The sequence below is a fragment of the Diceros bicornis genome, chromosome 37 (genome assembly GCF_020826845.1).
Source record: "Diceros bicornis minor isolate mBicDic1 chromosome 37, mDicBic1.mat.cur, whole genome shotgun sequence".
Lineage (NCBI taxonomy): Eukaryota > Metazoa > Chordata > Mammalia > Perissodactyla > Rhinocerotidae > Diceros > Diceros bicornis.
Genome location: NC_080776.1, coordinates 9,437,866 through 9,465,037, shown reverse-complemented (window position 1 = coordinate 9,465,037; position 27,172 = coordinate 9,437,866). Strand labels below are relative to the sequence as shown.

At 45.2% G+C, this 27,172-nt stretch overlaps 1 protein-coding gene across 5 annotated transcripts in view; it reads left to right on the top strand.

Annotated features, from left to right (window-relative positions):
* Positions 1-27,172, top strand: part of NHEJ1 (non-homologous end joining factor 1) — a 77,064-nt gene that overhangs the window by 10,593 nt on the left and 39,299 nt on the right. For all 5 annotated transcript variants that reach the window (XM_058533030.1, XM_058533033.1, XM_058533028.1 and 2 more), the window contains exon 5: positions 479-537. In XM_058533030.1, the coding sequence (XP_058389013.1) occupies positions 479-537 (59 nt within the window). The remainder of the gene's footprint in view (positions 1-478; positions 538-27,172) is intronic.

Below are 27,172 nucleotides of genomic sequence, written 5' to 3'. Positions count from 1 at the left end.
ACTGGAGACTTGACGCTAGGTGACACTTCTGTCTGCCTCGAGGACCTGGCTGGTGCCCGAGTGGCCAATAGAAGCTGTAACTGAGTCCAGATGCCCTAGGCAATGGCAAGGGAAGACTTTGAAAAGGGGCCAACAGCTACACGAAATTGTATGAGGGCAACACGACTTGGGACCGTAGGAAGCTGTAGCTCCAGCTTCAGAATAAAAATTCAGTCTGTCCTTTGTCTTTGTGGCGGGCAAACCTCCTGGAGCACGTGCTGCCCCTGAACCTGTCATTTGTTACTAATCACCCTCCCTCCTCCTGTTTGCCCGTGTGCTCTCAACCCTTCTTCTCCCACTGGACTAGGTGCCTCTGGGTGTCATATCTTTACCCTCTCTCCCAAGATGTCCTGTTCTTGGCTCTGTTCCCTTTCCATCTCACAGGTAGGAAGCTCATCCTGAGACTTGTATGTCTTTTCTTTATCCCTTCTTATTACAGATCGGTTGAAGACAGAGCCATTTGAAGAAAATTCCTTCTTGGAACAATTTATGGTAGAGGTAGAGTATTTATTATTTCCTTTCTCCTTATGCAACTTTCCTTTCCTTCCTCTTTCCAGGTACTTGAGTGGTGACTTGCATTTTGGGTGTCAGATTGCTTGCATGGTTGGAAAGCCTTTTTTCTGAAAAAGTTGCCTATAGAAAATCTGTAAAAGTTTGAGATGTACGTGGGGAAAGTGGGAGAAGGAGGGAAAAAGAATGTGAAAGGCAAAAGCGGTCTGATTAACATTTGTAAGACATCTCTGTTAAGGAACCTAGGAATTTCATTTGGAATCCTCTAACCTTGGAAAGCTTGGTTGACCAGTTGCTAAGTTTTGGCTTGTTGAGATCTGATCGCGGGTATGGATTGTGGAGCAGGGGGCTAGTCATTAATACTTGTCCAGGCCCCTTCAACATCCCGCAGTAGAGGAAGGTGAAGAGCACAGGGCTACCATTTGGGAACTGTCTTGTGGGCACAGTAGGCTGTGGAAAATCACAGTGTTTATACAAGGGGCCTGGCAAAGGCATGAATGGGGAGTAGATAATTGTGGCCTGTCAGAAGCTCCTGCCTAGGTTTCCCTTCTAAGGATTGAGCTTGGCCAAAAGAAACATCTATTAAATGCCAAACCAGGGGAGTATTAATAATAGTGACCTTTGATAATACCAGTCAATATTGATCTTCTTCTTCTCTAACTCTTCTGGGACTTGTTGGTGGTACAATTGGTACCTTAGTATTATTGCTCTATTTTCTAATTATACATGTTACCCAAGTTGGTACTTTATTATGTAAATAAATAATGCTATTATAATATTCTGTTATGTATAGATTATTCATATTTCTGGCTTGTCTTCTAGGCTAATTTGTAAACTCCTTGTGGACGGGAACTGTGACTCATACTTCTTTTGAACCTGAAATTAGTACTTTTCACAGGGCTAGGCATAAAGCAGGTGTTCTTGACTTGGAACCTTCTGTTCTGCCTCTCTGCGTTGACTGAGCAGTGACTCCATAATGCTTGGGGTCTTAACACTAAGAAAAAAAGTGCAAGTTGAGTGCTCAGTTCATCTCCTGAAGCAGTTGTAACTTGGAGAAGAAGGAAACGATGTGTCATTAAGTCCCGAAGCAGAATAGGTTTGAAGTCTTCATGGGGAAAGAGAGACCATTAAACCTAGACTTGTAACAGAGAGATTTCCTAGGCCATTTTTCTCCCAGATGGCTTCCCCTGTCTATAAGTTTGGGTATTAAGGAGGTTAACGTAGGCTGACATACTAGTTTGGGGATGACATACTAGTTACCTGCCCAGCCCCATAGTTAAACAATGCAAGGTGTATTCTTAGCCCAGCAGAGAAGTCCCTTCCTGATCTAGTGCCTACATACCTATCCAGCTCGGTTTCTTGACATTTTTCTTTATGTCCTTTATGCTTCAGCCATATAGAATGACTTTGAATTGCCAGAAATGCTGTTTTCTCTGGCCTTTATGTCTTTGCACACATTGTTCCCTTTATCTAGAATGCCCAATGCCCTGGCCTTATCTACCTTGTAAACATCTATTAATCTTTCAAGTGTCAGCTTCAGCTCCTTTGGGAGACCTTTCCAAACTCTCCTTGTAGAGATAATCTTTCTTCCCTGTGCTATAGTGCCTTGGTTCCTACCTCTGTTTTGCCACCTATAACTTTGTAATATTACTGTTTGTATGTCTGCAAGAATCTTTCTCCTCCTCTGATCTATGACTATTTGAGGGAAAGGACTGTGTTGAATGCATTTCTGTATCCCTAGCACTGAATATAGTGCCTAGCAGTGGTAGGTTCTCAGTAAGTTTGTGGGTGAATATGTGGATAAATCTACGCTAGGGAGATTTTATGAAAATATGGGCAATGTGGCCTGTGGATACGATGTTGCTTGTTAGATTTATATTTGGGGTCTTTGGTTATTCTCCTGGTTTATTTTTTGGATAAATCACTTCTCTCAGAGCCTCTATTTTCTCATTTATAAAATTGGAGGCTCCTCTCTTCCATGCTATTGGGGCGGGGAGAACCCTGCAGAATTGAATGAGAAAGCATATAGAATCCAGGTGCTAGCTCAGGAAGGGTATTGGTGTTTGGGAACCAACTACTTTAAGAATACTGGTCCTCTAGGTTCTGGGTGGGTCACATCCAAACCACATAGACTTGTAGAATTGTATTATATCTAGAAAGGATCTGAGAGGTAGGTAGTTGTAACTTTCCATTTCATAAATTAAGAAATTGGGCCTCAGAGAGGTTAAGTGACATGCCTAAGGTCATAGAGTGGTAGCTGTTATGTTATCACCTCCTACATTTCTTGTCTAGAATTATCCCTATTTTATTTTGCTACTTTAACTGGTGGTACACACCGATTAGACGTGAGTTAAGGGCTAGGATAATGTGGAATTCTTGTGACCTCTGGGATCATTGCATTGTCCCGTAGGATCACTGAATGTCCTGCAGAGCTGCTAGAACTGGAAGGTTTTCCAACGGGACTGCAGAATTTCTTACGGCCACTGCACTTTGCAGTTACTCTGCTTGCCTGGGGTCCTACAAACAGGACACAGAAGGGTCATGGGGTCACCCAAGACTGAGCTGAAAGGATGTGCCATCAAAATAAGCAACATAGGAAGATAAACAAACCAGGGACAGAGAGCTCGGGATGAAGGTGCAGGGGGGCCAGGGCTGATGTCAGAGGGCCATGCGGTCAGTGCCGGGGGTCTGTTTTTCCTAGTGCTCGTTGGGACTATTGCTAGGCAAGAGGCCATAGAGAGAGGGCACAGGGGATGGTAGGACAGGGGGGTTTCTAGGATAGCAAGGCCAGGAAAAATATTTAAGGATTGCACAGGGGTTACTTTTCCATATTTAGTCCTTTTGTTTTTCCTCTCCATAAAGAGCCTCTGATTTCTCTTTTCCAGGGAGCCCACGGGGGCCAATCAACGGTGGCCTAACTAGATGGGGAATACTGGCAATATCGATTCAGGTCGGCTGGTGGGGTGGCTGCTGGCGTGATCCTCCTCATAGAGGCCAGATCCCCCTATAGAGCAATTCCTAGGGCCAGGGGCTGAGAGGCACCGTTGGGAGTGGAAGATGAGTTAAGGAATTGGGGAATATTATTGCATAACAGTGGGAACTGTGTTAGAAACGAAGTTTAGGACGAGTGGGCTGGCGTGGCCCACTCTCAGTCTAGTCCACTGGAGGGAGTCCCTTTCCCTGGCCCCATCCGTGCCTCCCTCTCTCCATCTGGTTGCCATCAGGCTGTGCGGCTGCTGGCGGGCTCTTTATTTATTTATCCCAGTGTAATGGGGTGAGGAGGGAGCTGGCCTAAGGCTGGCATTCCAAGGCCATGCCACTGAGCCACAGGCGGTTTGCATGGGTGTGTGAGTCACTGGGCTGCATGCTGCTCAAACCAGACGCGGCCAGGCTCAGGGACAGCAGGCAGCCCAAAATAGAGCCCCGCCCTCTGCAGCTGGCAGCCCCTGGCTGAGAATCAGCCCTTGACACCAAAACCTGGGCAGTTGCGTGAAGCTGGCTTCCTTGGGGAGGGGGATCTTAACAGAGACAGAGGTTGTGCAGTTCTCTCCTTCTCTGTCTTCAGAGGGGAGTATTCAGCATACCCATCACTCCCATTGCTGCATTCTGAATGCCTTGTAAAACTTATAATCTGTTCGGTATTATACCTTAACCAATTTCTCTTATGTACTTATAGTTATATAACTGTAGTTAATGTTGATTTGACTCAGCATCCTAAATGTAGCCACGGCCTTTGTGTCCTGTCTAGTTTTCGTTACTATCTTCATGCCCTGTCTGGTTGCAGCCTGATTCTAGAGCAGGTACTTCGAGCTGTGAAGATATTCATTGCTGCTCTTAGGAAGCTAGAGGTTATGTCAAAGACATCTGGAGAAGATGGGGACTCCTTTAACCTGAAAGTTGCTGTCCTGTTAAATTCATTCACAGACTGCTTCTATTGGGTTTCTTTGGCTGGCTTGCCGTTCTTTACCTGCCCCTTAAATGTGAGTGTGGCCGAGACCCTCTCAGTCTTCAGTCTCTTTCTCTCAGGGGCACCTCATCCAGACCCAGCTTCAGCTATCACTAGTACACCACTGAGTACCAATTTGATATCTCCACTGTGTGTCAAGCCATATTTCTTTCTGCATATTTGACATTTCCACCTGGATGGCCCATGTGCAACACCTTAAACATGTCCAAAGTTAATCATCTACTTCCCCCAACCTGTTTCTCTTCTTATATTCCTTCTCTTGGGGAATTATACCATTATCCATTCAGTTTTCTAGGCTAGAAACTTCGAGTTACCCACTTTTCTCTTTGTCCTTACTTCCAAAGCCTAACTTGTCAACTGTCTTTTGAATCTGTTCTTCTCGATGCCAGCTTCCACTGCTTTAGATTAGCCACCCCCCCACCCCTTTCTGGTTTGGCCTTGCAACAGCCTCCTGACTTGTCTCCCAGTCAGTCCTTATTCCCCTCCAGCTGCGCTTGCACTTGTGTCAGAGTGTCCTCTTCGAAACAGACACAGAAACCTGATTGCTTCAAGTCCTTCAGTGGTCCCCAGTTGCCTAGAGGATAAAGTTCAAACTCCTTGCATGCCACACAAGATCATTTATGATTTGGTCCTGTTGACCTCTTCAGTCTGATCCCGTTGCTCTCCCGTAGAACCCGTACTGAAGTCCTGACAGCCTCCTGCCCGTACATCTCTTGACCAGTTTGCCTGGTATTCTCTTCTTGCTCGTCCTCATGGCAGACTGCTGTTCAACTTTCCCAACGCGGCACAGGCATTGTCCCTTTTGTGAACTTCCCATGACAGTTTTCCCTTTCCTCAGTCTGCTCTCCTTCTTCCAGGCATGGGTACACTCTCCTGCTGTTCCCACAGCCCCCTGTACATACCTCTGCCATAGTGTTTGTCATAAGGGAGGATACAGAAATGAAAAGGAAGGATAGGGAGGCAGGGGACAGTTGGGTTGGCTGATCCTTGGCTGTTTTGGTTTTTTCTTTATAATGCTTGTCAATTCCTTCTCTTCAATATACTTTCTTTGCATGGCTTCCACACCATAATACTCTCCTGTTTTTCTTCCTATTCATTGGTTGCTCCATCTTAGAATCTTTTGCTGATTCTTCTTCTCCTTTACCTCTTAAGGACTCAGTCCATGGTGCTCATATCTTTTTTCACTCATTCCTTTAGTGATCTCATCTAGTCCCATGGCTCGAAATATCATCTTGTTGATGAATCCCAAATTTAATCTTCATCCTTAGACCTTGCCCCCAGACTCTGGACTGCCTGCTCAACATTTCCACATGGACGTCTAATAGAATCTCAGACTCAACATGTCCCAAACTGAACTCCTAATCTTACTCCCAAATTTCCTTTTCTAACAACCTCCTCCCATCTTAGTCAATGGAAACTTCATCCTTTCACTTGCTAGGGCCACAAACCTTGGAGTCATCCTTGACTTCTGTCTTTCTCTCACACCCTACATCTAGTCCATCAGGAAACCCTGTTGCCTCTACCTTCAAAATATACCTGTAATTTCATCTCTGCTGCTACCACTGTGGTCTGAGCCACCATAGTCTGTTCCCTGCACTATTGCAATCGCCTTCTGCCTGGTATCCCTGCTGCTGAGTATGCCCCCTTCTGTCCCATTACCAACAAAGTGATCCTATTACAACACAGATCACACCATGATATTCCCCTGCTCGAAGCTCTTCACTGGCTTCACGTTTCACTTATAGAGTAAAACCCAGAGACCTTAAAATGGTCCTATGTGATCTGGACCTTGTTACCTTTCTGACCTCATCTACTCGCTCCCTCCCTCCACTGCAGCTGCACTGGCCTCTTGCTGGTTTTCTAACACTCTAAGCATCACTTGCCCTTAGGCCTTTATGCTGCCTGTTGCCTCTGCCTGGAATGTTCTTTCTTCAGATATTTGTGTGGCCAACACCCTCACGTCCTTTAAGTCTGTATTAGTTATCTATTGCTGTATAACAAATTACTCCAAGACTTAGTGTCTTAAAATGACCAACATTTATTATCCCATACAGTTTTGGAGGGTCAGGAATCTGGAAGCAGCTTAGATGGGTTATTCTGGCTCAGAGTCTCTCATGAAGTCACAGTTAAGGTGTTGGCTGAGAATGCAGTCATTGTAAGGTCTAGGGAATTCGCTTCCAAGCTCTCTCACGTGGCTGTTGGCAGGAGGTGCCATTTTCTTGCCACATGCCCTCTCCTTAGGGCTGCTCACATGACCCGGCCTTGGCTTCCTCCAGAGCAAGTCATCTACGAGACAGACCAAGAGAGCAAGACGGAGACCACAATGGAAGCTGCAGTCTTTATAACCTCATCTCAGAAGTGACCTCCCATCACTATCTTGCCGTATTCTCTTCATTAGGAGGGAGTCAATATCCAGACCACACTCAAGGGGAGGGTAATTAAGCGCCCCCTCTTAAGGGGGGCTGTGTCAAAAAGCGTGTGGACATATCTACATGGACTCCAATCATGTCTTTGTTCAAGTGTCGTCTTCTCAATGGTTTACCCTGACTATCCTATTTAAAATTTTGGGCCACATATCTGCCCCTCTGCACCTGGTACTCCCATTTCACTTTCCAAGCTCTACTTTTTATTTTTTCCATGGCACTTATCTTCCAACATATTACTATAAAATTTAGTTATTTTATTATGCTTATTGTTTATGGTCTGTCTCCCTCCTGCTAGGATGTGTAAGCTCAGCGTGGACAAGGATGTGTTTTGTGCACTGGTTTATCCGGAGTGTCTAGAACAGTGCCTCCCACATAGTAGGCCCTCAGGAAATACTTCTTGGATGGATGAAGGAATCATATCCTCCCATTCCTCTTTATTTTCCCTGTCTCATGAATAGGCCGAGAAATTATCACCTGTTGGTAGCCTGCGACTTAGTCCACTGTGAATAGATGAGTAGTCTAAGGAGAGGACCACTGTTAGACCACCATCCTCCACCTGCCTTGTTTCTTTGATACTTAGTTTACTGGGAGATAGTCCCAACTTTGGGATGAAGTAGAAATCTTGAATCTTTTATTATTGAGAGACCCTAGAACTTCTTTTCTAGACCCAGTTAAGAAATTAAATATCTCAAAAACGAAAGGAATAGGAACCTAACAAAATCCTGGAAAGAACATGAGTCATAGAGCCAAAAGTGAGTTATTAAGTTTCTTCTTTGCTCAGTCTTTCCTCTCTCTGGGCTCTACTTCCACCGTTAGAAGAGCAGCTCCTCTACTGTTGTTCTACATGGAGGAAGACATAGGATTCAGAGCATGTTTTTTCAGTGTCCTTCTTGGGCATCATAAAGAAGGGTAAGTCTAGATGCATGAGAATGTCCTCCCTACCATTGTGTGTGTCACTTCTCGGATCTAGAGAAACCCGTGGTTAATTCATTCTTCCAGTATTCAGCATGGTGTGTGTGCACTATGCCAGGTTCTCTGAGCCTATGAGGTGTGATAATAGTGTCATCAGAGAGCTCACTGCCCTTAATGAATGATAATAGGGGCCACAGAGGAGTGATGGGAAAAAGATTCCTGTAACAGGCGGGACTTGAACTGGACTTGAATTTTTTTTTAGGTTTTGCTAGGGAACTACGTGGAAGGCATTTTAGGTGGGAACCACATGGGTGAAGGATATAATTTATAAGAATAAGAGTGGGTGAGGATTAGTAGAAAATAAGGTTAGCAAGATAATAACTCGATGCTAGGTTGTGAGGAGCCTTAAATGCTGGCCTGGAAGATTGGTGCTTTTATTCTGAAGGCAAATGTGGTTCAGCTTTTTTGTGCCTGTAATCCATTTATTTGCCCATTTCAGTCCGTGTATTAACATCTATCATTACATGCAGTGATTCTCAAACAGGAGCACATCGCCTAGGGAGGAGATGAGGCACTTCCTTCTTGCAGTGATTAATTACCGTTGTAGATAGTGGGAAACCGCTGAAAGTTTTGACTGGAGAATTGACATATGAAAGTGATCTTTTAGGAAGATTAGGCTGTCAGTGGTCTGCCTATGTGATCTGAAGAATAGTGGTCCCATTGACAAACTAGGAAAATTGTGGGTGGGGCTCAATTAAATCTAATCTTGGGCATATAAAGGAATGGTTTTCCTTATTTAAAACACAAATCCACCAGGATGTGAGCTCTGGAATGAAAATCTCCAGGGAGGAAGGGATATGGCTGCACATGTTTCTCAACTATATTTCTTCTGAATTTTGCCCTCTCTTTGGGGTTTTCTCACTGTGATTCCTATAGTCACCGCTGAGCCCTGCTACCAGGGGTCACCACTTCTTTTCTTTTTGGCCCAAGAATGCATAAAAAGGCTTCTTTCTTTATTTTCCTTTTACAAAGTTTTATAAGGGCTTAAAATTTTAAAAGAAAAGTTATGAAAAATCTGAGGGAAAACGGAAAGGAAATAAATACAGAAAATACAAATGGGATAAAATTACTCATTTCCAAAAGATAAGTTTCTGATTGTAGGAATCCCAATAGTGAAGGCCTGTTATCTGTCATATTCCGAATTCTCTTATCCTAAAAAAACCTCAAAACTCAGGTGTTACAAACTCAGGTGCCTACAGGGGATAGGCATATAACATAAATATGTGTATCAGGCTGGATAACAGACAGTAGAGATTTGTGGAGGCCTGTGGAAAACTAAATCCTGCATGCCCCCTGTATCTAGACCCAGAGAGGCCGGCACAATTTAACAGACACTGCTCCGGGGGTTGCGTATCTTACTTCATTCAAAGGAAATTACCAACTCTTCTAAAATGAAAACTTTTTTTTTTTTTCTGTTTAGCTCCACCAAATCTGCTGTTAGCCTCTCATTTGGTTTTAATCTCCAGTCTGAGATATCCACTTAGTTCAGAATTGAGTTACTAGGCACTGATGATTGATACCTTATTTCTGGCAAATGATCGAGCCCTTTTAGGCCTAACCTATAAGCTCCATATACCTCTGGAAGAGTTTGCTGTGGTTCACACAGTAGAGTCTCCCTCCTCTTCCAAAGGGTTCATAAAAGTCCATTCATTACAGTGTGACCATTTAACAATGCTGAAGCTTACAGAAAATTGATGGCTTATATATAAAGTTAATTTAAAAACATAAGATGAAGATCTTTTTCAGTACATGTTGGATTTAAATGGATTATAGGACATACAAGTGGGAATGTTCAGGCAAGAGTTAAAAAAATAGGGTTGAAGCTCAGGTTGAAAAAAGGACCTACAGCAATAGATTTGGGGCCCTTCTTCAGTATTTGAAGGCATGATAATGGGCGCATCTTTTGCTGGGAAGAGCATGGAGACAAGAACAAAAGGGCAGTGATTGAGATTTGGGGAACAGTCATAATTGGAAGGAGTGGTAGGAGCCAGTGAAGGAAGTGTGGGTGAGATAGGAAGAGAATCTGGACAGAGGAGTAAATTAGCCAAGAAGGGGGAGCTAACAGTTATCAAGTACATATTGTGCCTGGCTAGACACAGTGGTGAGTGCTTTATCTAAGTTCTAACTTTTAATCCTTACAACAAACCTGTGAGGTTGGTGATATGATCCTCATTTTAAAGATAGAGAAGCAGAGGTTCAAGGGCTAAGTAATTTGCTTCAGGTCGTTCAGCTGATTTACTCATATTTGTCTCTACTCGAATCCCGTGCTCTTTCCGTCCCCAATTAGGGTCATCCCCAGTGCCCCCTGCGGGAGAGACCAGAGAGAAAGGGCGACTGCCTGGGGAGAGAGCTTAGGCAGTTCATGATCTTGGCAATGTCAGCAGATTGCAGCTAAAGAAGGATGAATTGATAAGGCCATGGAGACAGTGAGCGTAGGACTCGCATCAGAGAAGTTTCACCAGGAAAAGGAAATGAGAGCTAGCTGGAGGGCTAGAAGTGGCTTACGCTAAACTCTTTTTAAGATGGGAATACACATATATGTTTGACAGCAAAGGGGAAAAGGAGAGATTTCTGCTAGAGAAGGGAAAGTGATCGTGTGAAAGCAGCGCCCTATAAAGCTGAGCCTGGTGGAAGATGAGTTCTTCATCTGGGGTTTGTGGATGGGGAGAAGGTATGAGCAATATTTTGAAGATAGACAACTTGATTTCTGCCTGTTTCCATCCTCTTTCCCCAGAAGGTGTAGCCTTTTCATCCAAGAATTTTTACGTCCTTTCCAAGGGCATTCAATTTGCCTTACTTAAAAAGAGGATCTGGGCGGGCCCAGTGGTGTAGTAGTTAAGTTCGCACGCTCTGCTTTGGCGGCCTGGGGTTCGCTGGTTTGGATCCCAGGAGTGGACCTACAAACCGCTCGTCAAGCCATGCTGTGGTGGCGTCCCACATACAAAAAATAGAGGAAGATTGGCTCAGCAACAATCTTCCTCAAGCAAAAAGAAGAAGATTGGCAACAGATATTAGCTCAGGGCCAATCTTCCTCACCCCCCCCCCAAAAAAAGAGGAGGATCAGATGGTGACATGACTTTTCTGTTATGGCAGAAATAGTGAAAGGGACAGAAGTAGAAGGATAAACTATATTCTTTCCCTGTTCTGAACTCCCACAACACTTCATATCTTTCCTGTGTCACTGATCACTGTGGCCTTATATAGTAGGAATTTCCATACTTACCTCCCCTGTTAGATTATAAACTCCTGAAGTGCAGAACTGTCTTGCTCATCTTGTTTTCTCTTCTGCACCTACCGCAGTGCCTTGGAGATAGGAGGTTCACAGTAATGAGTGGTTGTAGCTTAAAGGTCTTGGCATTCAAGGAGTCTCCCACATTGGTAAAGGTTGTCTCTGGTTATAGAAATGAAGACAGAAAACAAAAGTTCAGACAACTTACCTTTAAGCTTTCCCTGACCTACTGCCTTCATAACTTTGGCCTTAGACCTAAAGTGTTCTCTTATGGCCTGCACTTTTGGGTGATATTTCTTTCGGATAGTGAGTCACATTGAAAAGTGGGAGTTCCACAGAGACCGAGTCCTGTAGGTTAGCAGCTTAGCTGTCCAACGGTTAGGGAATGATAATGTAGGATTCATGAGCATTCTTGTTATCTCCCATAAGGGAATTGTCAAGGGACAAATTGCCACAAAGTCTCAGGAAGCATTTTTTTTTTTTCATTCTGTGTGGGAGATCTTTGGTCTATTTGTTTTTCTGTTTGGAAGTTTAAACTCTATGTGGACAGTACTTATTAAGGACCAGTGAAAATATTAAACATCGTGGAGTCATACTGAAAAGTTAAAACATGGTTTCTGCCCTTGAAAGAGGGACTTTTGAGAGAGATTAGACCACTGGAATTTACATACGTACAAAAAATATTCTAAATAGATAAAATATGTGTTACCTGAGAGGAGGAAGAAATAGATTGATTTGGATGGAACATGGGGTTCATACCAGGCTAGTCTGGGTAAGGTATTTGTGGAAGAGGTGAATCTTGAGCCAAGAGTTCAGAGGGATTTTGTATGGTGGATGGCTGCCGAAGGAAAGACACAACTAAGTATTTTATTCAGTTACATGATCTGAGAGGCGCTCCCTCGGTGTGGTGGTTCGAGGGAATCCTTCAAAAGCCCTTTGGCATCTGTTACTCTCATGCTTGAAAGTTTGAGCAGTTCTGATGCTACACATGGTCCTCTTAGAATCTTTTGCTCCAAAGAACCCCTTACAGTTTGGTGTGAGTGAAGTTAGGAATGAGGAGGAACTTTGAGAAAGGATGACAATACTGCTTGATTTAAAGAAGGAATAGTTCTTCGTCTTAGCATTTAGTTTTCTGCAGCCCCCAGCAGCCGGGGGAGGAGCAGAGTGAAACTGCTGAATTTACTGGGTACCTAAGAAATGCAAGTCTCAAACAGAGTATCCCCCCCAAATTTTGGCTAACCTCTGATACTGAAATAAATAAGAATCAATATGAAATGGGTGAGATGAGCATCTACAAAAATAACCCACCCACTGTTTGTAAATATATTGCTTAAGAGACTAGGTTGCAAATCTCATCAAGGGCAATGGCTGGTACCTTGACGAAGGAAATCATGGCCTCTCAGATATCTCTTACAGAAGATTAGAGGCATAGACTTTATGAGCTGGAAGGGACTTTATCAATCTAAGGCTATATCAAGCCTCTTTGTTTTGCTTATGAGGAAATTAGGGCCCACAAAGATAAAAGAACTCTTATGTAGACAAAGAGTGGTAGATTTTGCCACCAGGACCCAGAATTTGGCACCAGGCCCCAGGGCTCTGAACTTCCAGTCCAGTATTCTTCCATCATGTCCATAGCCTTGCCACATGGCACACGGCTGGGCTTGAACTTGCTGTGGGCAGTTCGCAAGACTGAGACCCATTTGTGAGCAACATAGAGACCTAACTTAATTAAGAGATAGGAAAGTGGTCCATGGCTAGAGAACTCTGCCCCAAGTATTGCCTTATTTCTGATTCCATATATGTTTGACATCGCTTTCTTGCAACTCTTGGTCTTGCACACCTCTAGGCTCTGATAAGCAGTTTGAGAAAAACTGTTATATAATTAATTCATGAGGTCTGAGGAGATGTACTAACAGAGGAGCAGTTTTACAGAATTCAAAAAAGAAAAACCCAGGAGTAACAATTTATTAATTTATCCAGCACAGTGCCAAAGCAATGATAGAGTAGAATGAGGATGAACGCCTAGCTTTTTCCACAGTGTATATATGAACTATGCCATAAAGCAATGTGCTGTTTTTTGCCTCTTGTCTGTGTTTAACAAGGAGCACTCTCAGTGTTTATTTAGCTTCCCAGGAAAAATCAGCTGAAGATCTATAGTCACTGGAATGGGATAGCCCCCACCTTGTAAACTAATAAATTGGCATTTTAATTTCTTGTGATTATTGTTAGTATCAATCAGTCCTCTAGAGTCTGATTATCCCTAAATTAACCAATGAAAACCAAGTTAGAGACTCTGTGCCCTTGGTGACCCCTACAAAGTATAGATTCCCTGTGACATGCTGCTTGAGCAGACACTTAGGGTGTCCTAATCCCTGTATCTGTCTCCCTACCCCAGCATTTCTTATTGAAAACACTGAGGGGCCAGCCTCATGGCTTAGTGGTTAAGTGAGCACGCTCCACTACTGGCGGCCCGGGTTCGGATCCCGGGCGCGCACCAGTGCACCGCTTGTCCGGCCATGCTGAGGCCGCGTCCCACATACAGCAACTAGAAGGATGTGCAACTATGACATACAACTATCTACTGGGGCTTTGGGGGAAAAGAAGAAAAGGAAGAGGATTGGCAATAGATGTTAGCTCAGAGCCGGTCTTCCTCAGCAAAAAGAGGAGGATTAGCATAGATGTTAGCTCAGGGCTGATCTGCCTCACAAAAAAACAAAAAAGAAACCCTGAGTACTGGGGGCTCCTCTAACTCAATCCGAGAGCGTCAAGCTGGATTTAAAAGCATCGCAGAGAAGTACTCAGAGTGCTTATTGGATGCTCTGTGCAATAAGTGGACTCGACCATGCAACCTCTTTCATCGAAACTAACATGTCCAGTAAGAAATTCTCCCCTCGATTTTGGGGCTTTGCCCAGCTGGAGAAGCCCTTTGGATGGTCAGTGGGGTGTGTGGGAGTTCTAACTTGGAGGGGGTCTCTCTCAGCACTCTAGTAACTCACAGCTTCCCTTTCTTCGACTTCGTCCCCCAGTGAAGGAGGGAAATATTGGTGCTCCTTTGCCCCTCTTTGTTTTCTCACACCCATTTTAGGAAATTTAGTGTCAGAGGACTTCCTAGAGTTTTGTATCCCTGATCTAGAGAGCCCTCATACCTCAGAGTCCGAGGGTTGGTTTGAGCTGTGCTGATCTCGTCAGAACCATCTGGATCAGCTAGCTCCTCTCTTCTGAAGCTCCTTCTGAGGCTGCAAAGCCTGAATCAAATGACCATTGTACTAACCTCGTATCGGGGCTCAGAATGTCAGTTTTCAGCTTGTCCTCGTATATAAATATAGGTCTCTCTAGATATAAAAAGTGAGAGTCTTTAAGTTGCTTTTTTTTTTTTTCTATACCTCCTTTCATGGGGCAAGCTAATGAGATGCATATCGTTAAAGACCCGATGTTTTGTGGGACGGAGCCTTTTAAACTGGATGTGCCTGGCTTAGTCATGGCAAATATTTACCAAAAAAAAAAAAAAAAAAAAGGGACATACCATATAAAATTAGAGTTCTGAAAATAGTACTGAGAGAGGGAGAAAGAAAAAAAAAAAAAGAAAAAAACCAGGACAGAAAATACAGGCCAGTCTGTTTGGGGAAAAGGGAAAAAGAGATAAAATGAGAGAAACCTCGGCAGTAAAAACAGCATCTTGGTAAACAGACTATAAAAAAAATTGTGACCTGCTTTCTGGCAGCCCTGGCGGCTGTCGAGCGGGTGAAGGTAGCAGAGCTGGCGTCTGTGTGCACACACGGTGCCCGGGGCGCACGGCTCCCCTGGCCGCGCAGGGCGTTAAATTTAGCCACATAATGATGGGCCTGAGGACAGCCTCGTGTTGACCACACCATAATTACTGCTTCGCTTTATGAATTTTATTTTGCTTATTCTGTTTCCTCCTCCTTTGGCGTGAAGGAGGCCGGGAGTGGGGGGAGTCCCGCCCCCACACCGCTCCCCTTACTGGACAAATGAGACTTCATAGAAACGTGGGCTCTTGGGCCATCAGGGTAAAGAGTAAGCTCCCTTGATTAAGCAGAAACGGAGGAAGGTTTGCTGGTCCCCAAGGCTCTTGATTTATCATAAAGTCAAGTCATAAGTGGGACTTGCTAGCCTTCCTTCTCAGAGCTCTTGGAGAAAATGTCCTAAAGTCTTTGGTCTTAGAAGGCACTTCATGTGAGTCTTAGAGGTGGACACTCTTATTCTGTATATACCCCAGGAGCTAGGCTCCCAGGTATTGTTGGAGGTTTTGGTCTTTGGTCCTAAGCTCCCTAGCTAGCGTTTAGTTTTGACAACATTCTGCCTCAGGAAGAGGTGCGTTGTTTTCTATATGTTAGTCCTGCTGATAACTAGGTTCTTAAAGCTGAGGATCTAATATAATCAAGTGACCCCTCTCAGGTAACATAAAAATACTTGTTCAGAAGATTCTATTGAAACCTCAGATATTGTTCTTCTTGGGCACTTGGATAGATGCTGGTATTCTCGGTTTTAGAGGTAAAATAGCATAGTTTGCTAGAGCATCCCATGGCCTTTGTCAGAGTGGTGCTCTGAGGCTTAGCTTTGCCTACAACTCCAGGGAAGGGGCCAGAAGCCCTTGGTCTCAGACCAGAAGTACCATACTGGGGAGAGAAAGTTGGCTGTAGAAAGGGCATCAGCAGAGTTGTATGGAGAAAGGTACTGGGTCATGGGGGGTGAAGTTCTTGAACAGTGACCTAGGCTGGCAGCTACCTATGGCCCCACAGTGGCCCTCCAACTGAGGAAGTGGTGGAAAAGGAAAAGCAAACAGGGGTTGTGGTCAGGGTGCTGGCTTGTCTGTCATTGGCCAGGACTGTCCTGTTTGTGTGTCGGGGGTGGTTGGGCTCCTCCCGAAGCCAGGCAAGAACGTGTCAAGGAGAGGCTTCTTGCAGCTCTTGTTTTCCCAAAACAAAGGAAACTCGTTGCATTGCTGGAAGTCGCGTGCTTGGATGCTGAGTTTGTTATTGCCTGATAACCTGGCCACCAACTCCTGCCCTCCTCTTCACCCCATACAGCCAGTGGCTTAGTGGGAGCAGCTTCCTGTTCCTCATCCTAGGCAGCAGATTCACTCTCTATTGTACCCAGAAAGGGGAAAAAAGAGGAGAGCTGGCCCTCCTACCCGCAGACCTAGCTTCTTCTCTTCCCATGGAACCTTCTAGAACAGTGCTTTTCAAAGTAATCTGAAGCATGGTCTTACTGTGCATAGCTAATATGCAGTACATGCCGCATGGGACAAGTTCAACAATACTCAAACCATTTTATACCCTGTTCATCGAGATGAGTCCTCTGAACATGTGTTTGATGTCATGGCAATGTCAGTTTTTAAATGCTTTTTCAAATGCTTAACACTCGATTTCTACACTTAGCTCATCATGGGCTAGTAACAAAGAGTTCTCGGACCAGCACCAGTTTGCTGATTGCCCTTTGAATAGCATTGTTCTAGAACCTTAAGACCTAGTGAGTTTGAGCTAGTCCCTATTGGACATAGAGGTCCTATCCTAAACCTGATCAGTGGGGGATGGACAGAAAAGGAATTAATTCTTAAGGAAATTTCAGACGGTAAGAAATAATCTGATCTCACTTGCCAAGTCATGCCGTAGAGCTCCGACACTGAAGTGGAATATTGGACTAGACGATTAAAAGTTTCTTTCCCAGTGCTAAGGTTCTGTGATTTTAAGCTTACATGGTGAGGCCAAGAGATAAAGTTAATGGCCATGATGATTTTCCCGTTGGGTATTGATTCTAAGCCTTAAACTGCAGCTCTAGGTGACTTAATGAGGTAAAGAAAGAAAAGGAGTGGATGTTTTTCATAGAGTTCATTTACAAGTCTGTCATTATCGTCTAGATACGAGGTCTTTCTTACACAGATCGATCACGTGTTTGGTCAGCATTATCTTAGTCTTCTGTTAGGAGACCACCAGATTGTTTCTAGAGGTTGAGAGATCTAGGATTGAGGAGAAAAGTAAATATTGGCAGAGTTGGTGGAATTCAAGTAAAAGATAAGAAATGGGACTTGGATTAGAAATGTGGATTATTGGCAGAGTTACCTGACACCCTTGTTGGAGAGTGGGGGGTAAGACTCAGGAAAGAAGGCTAACAGCTTGGGTCTGTGGAGCAGCTGGTTGGAAAGGACTTGCCACGCAGTCAAAGGTTTTTCTTTGCCAGAGAGAAAGGAATAAGGGGACTGAGAAGAAAGACTGTTTGGAAAGTAAGCCAAGAATTTAAAGGACTGGAGAGTTCCATGAGGAAGGGAGTGGGAACCTGCTGGGTTCTACCCTTGCTAAAGGACAGGAGGAAAAGAACTAGGCCCAGTCTCACCTCTGCTTCTTATTTCTTTTTAACACCCCACTAAACCCAGGGATCTGCAATCAGGAAAAGAAACCAGATGGAACCTCCTGATTAAAGAAAATCTGGTCACGTGTTCCTGCTTAAAACTGTTGGTGGCTTCCTATTGACCTTGGGGTAAAGTCCAAACTCCTTAATAAAACCATTAAGGCCTTTTATGATTTGGCCTTTACCTACGTCTCCAGCTTCATCTGCCACTCGCCTGCTAGGCCCCATCCACCACCCTCCACACTCCCCACCTTCTATCCTAAATCTACACTTCAGTCTCAGTGCACTGCTGTTAGTTTCTAGAGCCCATTATTCTCTATCTCTAGTCCTTGGCACCTGCTGTTCCCTCTGGAAACCCATAACTCCTGTTTGCATTTCATTGAAGATGTCACTCCCTCTAGGGAATTTTCCTGGCCCTCTGAGTTCAGGTCAGTTGCCCTTCTTACGTGCTACTTTATTTGCTGACATAGGCCCCATCAACACTGCATTATTGTCACTGGTTTTTCTGGCTCAGCAACTAGATGGGAAGTTCCCTGAGGGCAGGGATATTATCTGTCTTGTGTAACTCATCTGATCCATTGGAAGCACTCAGTAAATTTTGTGATGCTATGTATTCTGCAGAGGATTTTTGCTTTTCTTATTTAATTTGATTCTCTTATAACTACCTAGTGAAATGAACAGGCTTCATCGGGTAAAATTCAACACAAACATATTGATCACCTACTCAGATAAAAAGACTAAAAAGAAAGAACAAATTTACATAAATTCTTTTTTTTTTACCCCACTAGGGCCACTTCAGGACGAGGAGATATGATGGGTTGGCTCAGAGAAATTAAGTGACCTTGAGTGCCACAAGTAATTGCAGTTGAAACCAGAACCTCATCCTTGACTTTCTAGTACAGAGCTTTTTTCCACTATCTCACACTGTCTCGGAGGCTCTGTTTTAATGAAATATATTTGGGAAGGGAGGATACTCAGAGAGCAAAAAGCGTTCCTGTAATTCTTCTTAAGTCTGCCCATTGAAACACAGGTCTGAAATTATAGAAAAATGGCCGAGCACCAGACTGTAGTGTCATCACATTAGAAAGTCAAGGGAAAATGTTAGGACCATGAGACATGGAAATGAGCTGAGACACCGTTGGAGGGGAATCCTCGATCTTGGAGAAGGATCTGAGAGACACTGACATTTTCAGCTGCCAAAATGTTTTCCTTGGGGCCGCCCTGAGGACAGAATAGCCAAGTGGGATGAGAAAAGAACTGGGGGGCATACTTGCTGGCCCTCTTCCAATTCTAGCAGTTTCTCAGCCACTGAACAAGAAAGGTAGATGAGCTAGAACCTTTAAGGCTGCCTCTCAGCCCTTTTTATCCTATGGCTCTTGGGAGCTGGAGGGAATTGGTTATCACCCAAGTCAGCGGAAACCTAATCTGTAGGTTGAACCACAAGGCCAGGTTCAAAATTATTCCTGTGCCCTGGCCTTTGGGCAAGGAAGAGCAGGGCCCGGGTTCTCTCACCGGCACGGCTCAGTAAATTCTAGCCATACAGGACCCAGACGTTCTTTGTCCAGCAATGTTTTCCCAGTGTCTCCTGGGGAGTGATTCAGGGCCAAGGTGACAGTGGGTTTGGAGCCCAGATGAAAGGATCGCAGGGACCACAAGACAAGATCCCTTGTGTGGTGGCCGGCTGGAAAGAGGAGGGAGTGAGTGTGTGTGGAGGTCAGTGACGCAATTGCCCTGGCTCGTGGGGCTGGAGGAGGAGAAGGCTCGCGGTGTGTCTCCTTATAAAGAGGCCCTCACCACATGAAGCGGGGGGTGAAGGTGATCCCACTGTGAGTCACCCAGGAAGGGACGCCGTGTGCCCAGAGCCTAGGAGAGAGGACTGGTGGATTTCCCACTCTTTCCTTCTATGATTTCATGCGTAATATGGGCTGCTTTAGTCACTCAAGCTATGCTGCCTCTCTCTCTGTCTTCCAGTCCATTCTTTCTCCTTACTCTGCACTATCCCTGATGTATGTGGGTTTTCAGTCTATCAATTTGTTCTTGATTTCTGTAGTTGGGGTTTTTTTATCTGAAGTTTGATATCTGTTGATTTCAACAAACCCAAACCGTACTAATTGTGTTTGCCTTTGAGAAGATGGCCTGGTGGCTCCTTGCCAAGCCTGGTTGTTCTTAGATTGTGTTTTCTTTCCTTCTTATCTTCACCAAGGCAGGTATCATATCCTGGACTGGAATCTGAAGGGATTCGAGGGGCCCCTGGATCCGATTCCCTCTCAGTTGAAAGTGGCTCTCGTCTGGCCTTTATTGAGGTCTAGGACTGCAGAGAGCTCTGAGGAGTGTCCCTGTAATCAGCTGGCCACCAACCCCACACTGCCTTGTAATAAAGCAGCTCTATATTTGTTCTGTTTATAGTCTCCTCTGTAATAATGCCACAGCCCTCACTGCTCTCTCTCTTTGGGGAGATTTTCTGGGTAATAGAAAATTTTGAAATGTTAAAGAGGGTTGTAGACTCCCAGAATGTTTTTATCTAGGATGTGTCTTAAGTTGGGAAGATGCCCAGGAAATCCAGGCAGCCAGTGAGTGCTCTTGGGGAGGAGTGTGTTGTGGTGAGTGTGTTGTGTGTGTGTGACGCTGTGGCTGTGAGGACCGTGTGTGTGTGTGGGGGGGGGGTGGGAGAAGCTGTGGGTGCGTGCTGTGTGGTTGTCGTAGGTGTGGAGCACGCTGCTCTCGCGGTGGTGGCAAGTGGAGAGTGTGGTTGGAATGGGGAATGTGAGAGGTGTGCAAAAGGGGCCAATGCAATGATGGAAAACCCTGTTTTGGCAAATTTCAAAACCGTCAGGTATGTTGGATGGTGAGACCTAGAAGTTTAGCCTCAGAATGGAACCTTTTAAAGCTCACATTCCGTTCATTCTTTCGCCTGACGTCCCCTTTGCTCTGGTCCCCAGCCTTTGCAGGCCTAGGCTCCACATAGTTGTGCTAACATTCCTTGTTCCTCTTTCCTATTCCTTCAAGTTTCTCATCTCTTTCTTTGTTAACCAGGAAGAAGTCAGAGACAGACTGTTATGGAGGGGGTGAACAGTAAGCCGCCTTGATCTAGGTTAGAGAGTGCAAGCCTGATGTCCCAGGCTGACGGCTTTGAAGTTCTCCTATACGGTGAATGCTGGGAGTTGTCCTAGCCAGGGCTCTTGCTAACAATGCTGATTCCTCCTTTTTCCCTCCTCCCTCTCGACCTCCGCCCACCCCCACCCCCCGGATTCTATAAATACTTTATTATATGGCACTAGTAAAACTTCAAGTATTTCTTTTTATTAGAGCTACATAATATGGTAATTGTGTGACAGAACACAGCTCCCGTGAGCAGCCCCCACCCTCTTCCTAGGTGTGGCCGGCCTCTCACCACCTCGGCCTGGGCGAGGCGTGTGAGGGGGGCTGGGTCAGCTTTTCAGACAGAGCTCAGGGGTCAAGGCCTTTGAGTAGGATCTGGGAGAGGAGGAAAGAGGTGCTTTTCCCAGTGTGTGAGAACAGCAGGAATCTCACTCTTAGCATTAATTCCAGTCACTGCATGAGGCCACTTAACCTGCTTTTCCTTTCAACAGTGTTGTCATGTGCCACAGACGTAGGTTGCGAACTTAGACCCAGGGCCAGGGGTGCATGGGTTTCTTTGCTCGACTCTGATTCACAGTACTGCTCCTGTATTTATTTGTTTTTAATAACAGTCGTCATTCATTCTGGTGTCTTCTGGGTTCAGAATCCGTAGTGCTAAAAGAACCTGACCCCTCCTGTCTCTTGGTGCTTCCACCCTAGAACATCTTCCTCTTAACCAGGAGTCTCGGGTCTCTGTGTCCGCTAGTTTCACAGAAGGTGTGGAGCTAGAAACTCCGTAGTCTGGAGATCTTTCATTACTGTTGATGTGTGACCTGCTAACTGTGTATTTTGTTGCCTAAACGAGCCTTCTTCTTTGATTCTCGTTTTTGTCCAATGAGATCTGACTTGGTACCTTCCCTACCCCTCTGCCGTAGCTATTGAACTAGGTCAGCGTATCCCTACCAGTTCTTCTCTGCAAAACTTGAGAATTGGGGATTTCTGCCTGGGTAGCAGCTAACAGAGCCCTCAGTGCCAAGGACGTGGGGCACAAGGTTTAGTCCTTTCTTAACTGCCCTTGTGTCCAGTGTTTGCACAGGGGCCAACCCCCGTACTAGACTCCGCCATGCACTCTTTACTCGCCATGGCGATGTATGGACATATGCTCTTCCCACCTTTTGGGACCAGCCAAGGTTAATATTAGACCTTCTAGCTGGGCTGCTGTTCCCGAAAGCCACAGGGTGTTGTTAATATTCATGTGACCGCAGAGGCTCATTAATATTCATGAGGTATCTGCAGTCTTCCTTTAGGCCCTTAGCTTGGAGAAAACAGGAATGATTAGAGTTTCTAGAACTTAAAACTAACCCTATTTCCTGGAGTGTCTTGAGGAGGAGGCAAAGCTTAAGAGTAAATGTCTGGGCCAAGAGAAAAAGGAGTTTCCATGCCAATATCCTAAACTGGTCTGACAACTTAGTAGAGTTGTGCTGGATGGCTGTTAATGTTATCCTCCTTACCCAGTGTTTATTGAATACTGCTGAGTTTAGGTTCTTGTACAAGGTACTAAGGGGGTAGGAAACTAGCATTGTTAAGTAGTTAGTGAGTGTTAGGGATACAACAATAACTGACCTGATTCCTGCCTGGAGAAGCATATGGAAGAGGAGAGGAGACAGCTGGGTGTACACATACCCACAATCCAAGGTGAGAGGGCTTACCGGAGATATATACAAAGTGCTGAGTGAGGACAAATGAGGAAGTCCTTCTCTGTGGGGAAAATTAGTGAAGGATTCCCAGGGAGCTCTGGAAAGGAGGGTGGATCTAAGGAAAGTAAAGTAGAATTTTCTGTAACTCCTTTGATAACCCTCAACAAGGCATAAAGCCCCCCCCGAATGCCCCTCCTGGGCTCTCTGCTTACCAACCTTGCCTGCTACTCCTTTCGTCAGATGCTTTCGCTATTCCAATATCTTATTTTTGTAATTTTTTATTTCTTTGGTGAGGAAGATTGTCCCTGAGCTAACGTCTGTGCCAGTCTTCCTCTATTTTGTATGTGGGACGCCGCCACAGCATGGCTTGACAAGCAGTGTGCAGGTCCATGCACGGAATCCAACCCCACGAATCCCGGCCCTCTGAAGCGGAGTACGTGAACTCAACCAGTACATCACCAGTTTCTTATTTGTCGCCCTCCAGTTTCTTATTTAATAGAACTTCTTTCCTATAAAGTACCCTTCTACTTCCTAGTTGGGAAGTTTTCTCCTTTTTTTCTGAAAGATTTAACTAGTAAGAGCTCCTAACTGTGATAGAGTCTTTCCCATAGTTTGGGTATTTAACAGGATGAACATAATTCCAGATTGTATACTTAAAATAAGAGCTTGAGAGCCTGAGGCCACCCTCCCATTGTAGTTAGCATTAGCTGGCCTTTTAGGATTTTGGTGTTGTGTTTGAAAGATGCATGGTGTCTTAGTGCCTGAAGGAAAATCAGAACAATAACAAAAGAGATGGAAACAGAATAAAAAAAAAGTATCCAAGGAAAATGGGATTCTTTAATTCGGAGAGTAGATTGAGTAGTAAATCATTCTTTTAAATATGAAAAATCAGCATGTGTAGGGTGGTAAATGGCTTTTCTGCATTTCTTTCAAGGTATTGCAAGAAAGGATGAGCTTGAATGATAGCAATAAGGATGTAGCTGAAGTACAGAGAAGAATTTTTCACCTGACTAGAATGTTCCCAGGGAACCTTTGGAAACTCCCTTCCTAGAATTCTTAAGATTCTTTCCCTAAGAACAGGTGTAGCACAATTCTGCTTGGAAACAGTTGGAGAGCAAGATTAGGAGAGAGCATGGCTGGCCCTAAGAGTCTGTGGTTAACTCTACTCCCCTCGATTTACTGGCTCATGCTAGGACCTCTCAGAAGCTTCTGTCTCTTCTACCAGATGACAATACTTTTTATGGAGCCCCACATATTTCCTGTGGTGACATTAGGGAAAATACTTGTGTGTAATTAAAGCTGTCAATCCCAGGCATCCCTCCACACTTGCTTCTGAAGACTTGTAAATCTTGAGGTCTGAGCAAGCTGACCTTGGAAGCTGGCATGCAGTTCCTAGAGTTAGGACCAGGAATGGGTTTTAGGGAAAAAAAACTTATCCACAAGGAATATGAGGAAGAAATAATATTAACAGTTCTTTTTCTATACACATTCATTGTCCCACCCTGTATATCCTTCCTCTATATCCTCTTATATTTCTTCATTCTGTCTCTTTACAAAGTCTGTTTATATTTTTGTCTTGATCTTTGCAGTTCACGCAGGTATTCTTTAAGATGAGCGAGAAATTGCTAGACCACCTTAATGAATCAGATAAATGCCAAAATGGAGACCCCATGAGAATAGGAACCTCGTATGTCTTATTTACCACTGTACCTCCAGCTTGTGCCTGGTTCATCGTAGGTGCTACTGAAATATTTGTTAAATGGATGAACAAATGTTTGTATTTGTGAGATGAACTGACTTCTCAATGAGCTTTTTGCTCGTTAGAATGTTTGCCCAGACCATAGTGAGGACCACAGGAATGGTGGAGCACTGTAAAATATCTAAGTCATTGCTCATTGGGTGACACTGCTCTCATTTGACTATTTGATGACAAAGGATCGTGTCATCTCGGTGCAAAATTAGAATTTCTACCTAAAACCAAGAAAACCAAAACAGTGTGATGTAGCAATAATTTTTTAAAATATATGGAATCTATTAAATAGAGAAAGGGTTTGTTGAGTATTCCTGGTTCTCAAATCAGCAAGACTCTCAGAGGAGCTTCATAGACTACTGGCTGTTAAGACTAGAACTCAAAACTCAGTGGGAAGGTTCTGGCTAGTTGGAGTTCCTAAGACAACAGTCCAAGGACACAGGAGAAGGGTGGAGGTCCAGATTTGTCCATTGCGCTCCATATGAATATCCCCTTTGGTAGAAGTTATGGTTTCTTTTTCTTGAATTCCATTCCTTTAGGGCTTATGATGAATTAAAGAAGGTGAATTTGAGGTCCATCCAGATCTGTTCTACTCAGCTGTCAATAAGGGACAGCAGGTGGCGCCAAAACATTGTCCTACTTCTGGTGCTGTCTTGGGAAAAGACTCCAGGTGGAGAGAGGGAAGGATTCTCTTTTAAACTGGGGACAGGGAGGGGGCACTGGCTACCCAGGCTGTTGCTCAGGTAAGGAATCCTCACGGGCTCCGTGTCTGCCAGCTCCCCATCACCCAGGATCTGTACCTCCAACATCCGACTTTGGCAAGAAGGTTGGTGGGGAGAGGGGGATGGCAGCAAATTAAAGAGTGCAGGAAGAGCCCGTCACTCTCTGTCCCTGACGTGACTGTGTCTCCTTTAGGGCCTGATTCTACCAGAGGCCATGGTTTCTGAGGCTCTTGCCTCACTTCCGTGAGCCTCTTTCCTTTCTATGAATTTGTTTCTCTCTTTTGACAGATGTCCATCTTAGGGTACTTTTCTTGTTTCAGGACACTTTCCTTATGGATAGATTTCTTTTTTTCACTGGCCCTCACCCCAGTTTCTCTGGGAGGCTGGGAGTGGGGTTATAGGGGTGGGGAATGGAGCACACTGGCCCCTGGACGAACTTAAACTGGAGATGCTGGTCGGGAGAGCAAAGGAGAACAGGGAAAGCTGGTTCGTTAGAGGCTCTTTGGTTCTGAGAAGGAAGCAGAGCACTGTCAAGACTGTAGGACACTGAAGCAGAGTGTGAAAAGTCACCTCAGGATCTGCCAGAACTCAGAGGCTGGCTCTCTAGTCCACGCTGGAGCAGGCATGGCTCCCCAGCCCTGATTGATTCCCACGGCCTAGTCGTTAGCTCTCTTCGAGCATTGTCCCTGACGCCCCTAATTTCCCCACTCCCTTCGTAAACCCGCCGGGCTGTCTCCAACCTTCATTCCTTGAGCTTGTTCCTTGGGCCTCCCCCTTCCCTGGGGCGGGTTTAAGGGCTGGGCGGAGCTGTCGGCCTGAATCCCCTGTGGCCCCTTTGGTTCCTGGTTCTATATATATCCCTGTCCTTCTCTGCACAGGGTTTGATACGGCTTTATGGGCATTTCCATCCGCTTCACAGGCACAGCCATCACAGAGACGTGTTTCACCCGAGAAACCTCAGCGGAGCCTGGCCTGTGGCGGACTCAGTCTGGCCCCTGAATCAAGGCTCTCTTCTCTTCCTGCCCTCCCCCGTCCCTCCGCCTCCATCTCCCCACTACCTACCCCCAAGTGAATAACAGAGCTCTGGGGAGCACTCTGCCTCATTGGCAGGGCATTTTGGAACTCCAGAGACTCATGGAGAATTCTTTAGTGTCCGTTTCTCCACTAAGTCAGTTGGGGAAGGTCTGAACCCTGACTTGTGGCTTGGACTCTGCTGTAATAGGGCAGTCTGGCATTTCTCGAAAAGAATGGAACCCAGTGGGTGCTGGCTGGTTCTCTTGAGGCATATGAAGAACAAGAAGAAGAGCCTTTATGAACTGAGGCCGGAGGAGCCAATGGGGGCCCGGTGAGGGGGTCAGGAGCAGAACTGGGTCAGAGGAGCTCAAAGTGATGAAGAGACAAGGGGACTCAAGACAGTGGGCAGGAAAGAATACACCCCCAGGGGACTCCCTTTTGGCTGAATCTCTGGCCAGGAGATGAAATGGTGGAATCTGGTTTAGAAAGAGAAAGTTTGCATAGAATAAAGGGAAACCTGTTAAGCAGGCAAAATTTGCATGGGGGAGCAATAGAACCCTCCCCACCCCCGGGTTTTAGGATATCTAACATCACAAATTATCATAATAGCTGCCGTTTTTTTGTACCTATTGAGTGTACATCTTGTTGTGCCTCTTCACACCCTTTTTATGAGTTTGTATTTTCCCGTGGTACAGAGAGCGAATCTGAGATTCAGAGAGCCTAAGTTCCCCAAATCACACGGCTGATAAATAAGCGCTGAAGCCCGCTTTCAGAGCCCGTCAGCTGAATCTGAAGCCCATGCTCTTTCCACTCACCGTGCTGCCTCCCTAAGGAGCCCGCGAGAAGGTGACAGAGCTGATTCTGACTTAGTCTGCGGTCTGAATAAGGTTTAGTCTCTTTCCGTTATTTAAAATGTCACGTTTCCACATGGTTCTCTAAACCTGACACCTGTGTTTACTTGTGAGTTACCCTGACGTTCTGGCTGATTCTCTGAGCCTGGGAGCTCCCAGGGTACCAGGATGGCTGGCTGTGCCCCGTATAGGATTGGCACATCTGCGTGTGCGTGTCTTTGTTATTATCCAGCTGAGCTCAGGCAAGAACGCAGCTCACGTTGTTGCCTCAAGGCCTTCGTCCCCGGCTTAGAGACATCAGTCCGTTTGTGACTGCTGTCCGAGTCGCCTGGCTGGGTATTTTCTTTTCCCTGCGATGTTTACTGTTCTTTCGTGGGATTTCAGATTTCCATGATGGCGGAAGGCTTGTAAAATGCAGGGGTGGGGAAGGGTTACTGTGGCAGGAGCCCGGGCCAGGCCAGGTCGAGCCAGCAGCACAGACAGCTTTTATAATGGTGTGCAGGGCTAGAAGGCTTGTAAAGGCGATGCAGGCAGATAGGGGGATAAATCAT